This window comes from Bidens hawaiensis, unplaced genomic scaffold (assembly GCF_021521415.1).
Source record: "Bidens hawaiensis isolate Kalapana, Puna unplaced genomic scaffold, B.hawaiensis_p1.1 tig00024292_1, whole genome shotgun sequence".
Lineage (NCBI taxonomy): Eukaryota > Viridiplantae > Streptophyta > Magnoliopsida > Asterales > Asteraceae > Bidens > Bidens hawaiensis.
In genome coordinates, this window is record NW_027493829.1 from 280,923 (window position 1) to 283,397 (window position 2,475).

General features: G+C 36.7%; 1 protein-coding gene across 1 annotated transcript; it reads right to left on the minus strand.

Annotated features, from left to right (window-relative positions):
* Nucleotides 1-244: 244 nt before the first annotated feature.
* On the minus strand, nucleotides 245-1,852 carry LOC143569005 (putative carboxylesterase 16). Its single transcript, XM_077055017.1, has 2 exons — nucleotides 1,133-1,852; nucleotides 245-843 (listed from the first exon to the last, which is right to left on the minus strand). The coding sequence occupies exons 1-2, from the start codon at nucleotides 1,798-1,800 to the stop codon at nucleotides 312-314; spliced, it is 1,200 nt and encodes a 399-aa protein (XP_076911132.1). The 5' UTR covers nucleotides 1,801-1,852; the 3' UTR covers nucleotides 245-311.
* Between the last annotated feature and the right edge of the window lie 623 nt (nucleotides 1,853-2,475).

A 2,475-nucleotide genomic window follows, 5' to 3' on the forward strand; every position in this document is an offset into this window, starting at 1 on the left:
GTTTATGAAAACAGTAAGGAAAAAACCATGGTTTTTACTATACACTATTACACATTATTAACAATAAACAAACAAAAAAATCAATAGAATCATGTTCGCAACCTCTAACAGACAAGGTTCAAATAAGCTAACTCATCACTCGTGGGTAATGTATATACACAGAACGATATTTGTTTGCCTCGTGTACCATTGAGCAAAATAACCTTCGTTTATTTGGACATGTTATTTTACTCAATAACAGAAACTTTTCAGCAGGCCAAACAAACTCAAAACTCCGGTCTGCAACACCTGAATTTCCAATTCTACCCTTATTAGTAAGAGAACTCGAGGCCTCTAACTGATATATACTTCTTCACCCAAATTGCAATATCTTCAACACACGCCTGAGCTTTTGGTGTCTTAAGAAACATCTCAAAAGTCGCAAACTCATGTATCACGTCTTTATAATCATAAACAGGGGCGTCTACATTAACCTTTCTAAGCTCCTGTGAATACGCAATCGCACGGTCCCGCATAAAGTCGTGTTCAGCCACTACCGTTAAAGTAGGTGGCATTTGTCTTAAGGGTATTTTCGCCATTAGAGGGTTGGCAGCTGGATGGTCCAGATTGAACTGATCATTCGGTAAGAAAAGTTTCCATGCTAAAACCACCATGCTTCTGTCATAAAGATAAGAGTTGGTCAACTTGATCTCCGATTTAGTGGGAGTGTTTCCAATTACAAAAGGGTACATAAGGACTTGAGCCACTACTCTTATCGGGTCCAAACGGTTCCCAGCTTCCACTGCCTTTTGTGTCACGTAATTTGCAATATTTGCTCCCGAGCTTGATCCAAGAAGCACACACCTATTCATGGCCACACTAATATGTCAAAATATTTGCAACATCTTCATTTATTGATCATTTTATTAACAAGCTCCTTAATAATAATAGACATTGTATAAATACATTAAATAAAAAGGCTCGTGAGTGGTTAGAACTCGAGCTCAAGGTCGTTTACTAGTTGCTTAAGCTGGCTGAATTGGAGTTTTTAATGAGCCAATGTCGAGTAGCTCGGAGGCTTATTCAATAATAACTAATCATGAAATTGATCTATGTAATAAAAATCAAAATATACGAGTTACAAAAGCAATACCTGGAAAGATCGGCATGAGCAGCGATCCACGGCTCAATCATCTCGGAGCCAAACCCATCAACAATCAGTCTGCGTCTCAACTCCACCCGACCCGAAACCCGACACTCTGCCAAATTGGACTGCTTCGCCAACCAATTCAACGCCTCCAGACCGTCCTCAAACGCAGCCGGAAACCTACTCTCGGGGGCCAGTCGGTACCCGACAGCCACCACAATCGCATCGCACGCCTTTGCAACCCGCCTACAAAACAAATCATTGGCCACCGAAACCCCACTCCCCGTCACAAACCCACCTCCATGAAACTGCAAAACTACCGGCAGCTTCCGTATATTATTATTATTATTATTACCCAGTTCGGGCGAATACCCGGCGTAAACACCATGAGTCTGATTGGGGTTAAAGTTAAAACCTTTTGAGCCGGTAAGTACGGATTGGGGTAGAAAGATCCGTAAGGAAAGAGAGGTTAATGGGTCGATGTGGATATCTTTGGTGGCAACGCCGTCGTGGAAGCTAGGGTTTGCAGGTGTGACGGATTCATCAGCGCGTGAGACGACGCCGAATTGATTGTTGTTGTTGTTGGTGTTGGGGTTTTGAGTGAGGGTTTGTAATTGGCGGTTTAAGATGAATTTGTAAATAAGACTGTAGAGTTTTACAGATACAGAAGGCATGTTGTATTATGATTATTAGATTAGATGGTGAATTGAAGAAGATGAAGATGAAGATTTTTGATGAAGATGGAATATAAAATGCATTTTGGTGATTATTAGTTGTTTTAAGGGTTTTATGGGAGACTTGTTCTATTCAAAATTGGGGGTCATGTTTAGAAGCTTCGGCAATGGGTTATTAAATTTTTTAAAATTTGAATAGAATAGGATTATTATTGAGTATTATTTTCAATATGTGTATGCGTTGCATGCTTATTATTATTCTAGACGATTAACTTTTATTACGTAAGAATAAAATTGTTATCATGTCCTTGCATGGAAATTAATTCATTACTATATTGATATTGTCATTGTTATCTTATCTGTATTTATATAATATACTAGTATTTATATAATGTATTAGTTTTTATCCCATGTATTAGGGGGTGTTTTATATTATTTGTTTCTAATGTTTATTTATTTTTTGAATTTTTATTCTTTTTGTTATATGAAAGTTAATAATATACTTATAATTTGATGATAAATTGTTTCACAAAAAAATGAGATGTTATAACCCGGTTTAAAAGCTATATGGGTTTGATAAGACCAAACATCCGTTTATATATTTTACTACAAATTAGTTTTTTAATTATAAATAATATTTATCTTTTTTTAAATAAATCAGATATTGATTTTTAG

What these genes read in the sequence shown, in the direction of transcription:
- LOC143569005 (XM_077055017.1), bottom strand. Translation starts at nt 1,800, where the DNA reads ATGCCTTCTGTATCTGTAAAACTCTACAGTCTTATTTACAAATTCATC. An exon ending in GCTCATGCCGATCTTTCCAG is followed by an intron (nt 844 to 1,132) that starts GTATTGCTTTTG and finishes GGCCATGAATAG; the next exon opens with GTGTGTGCTTCTTGGATCAA.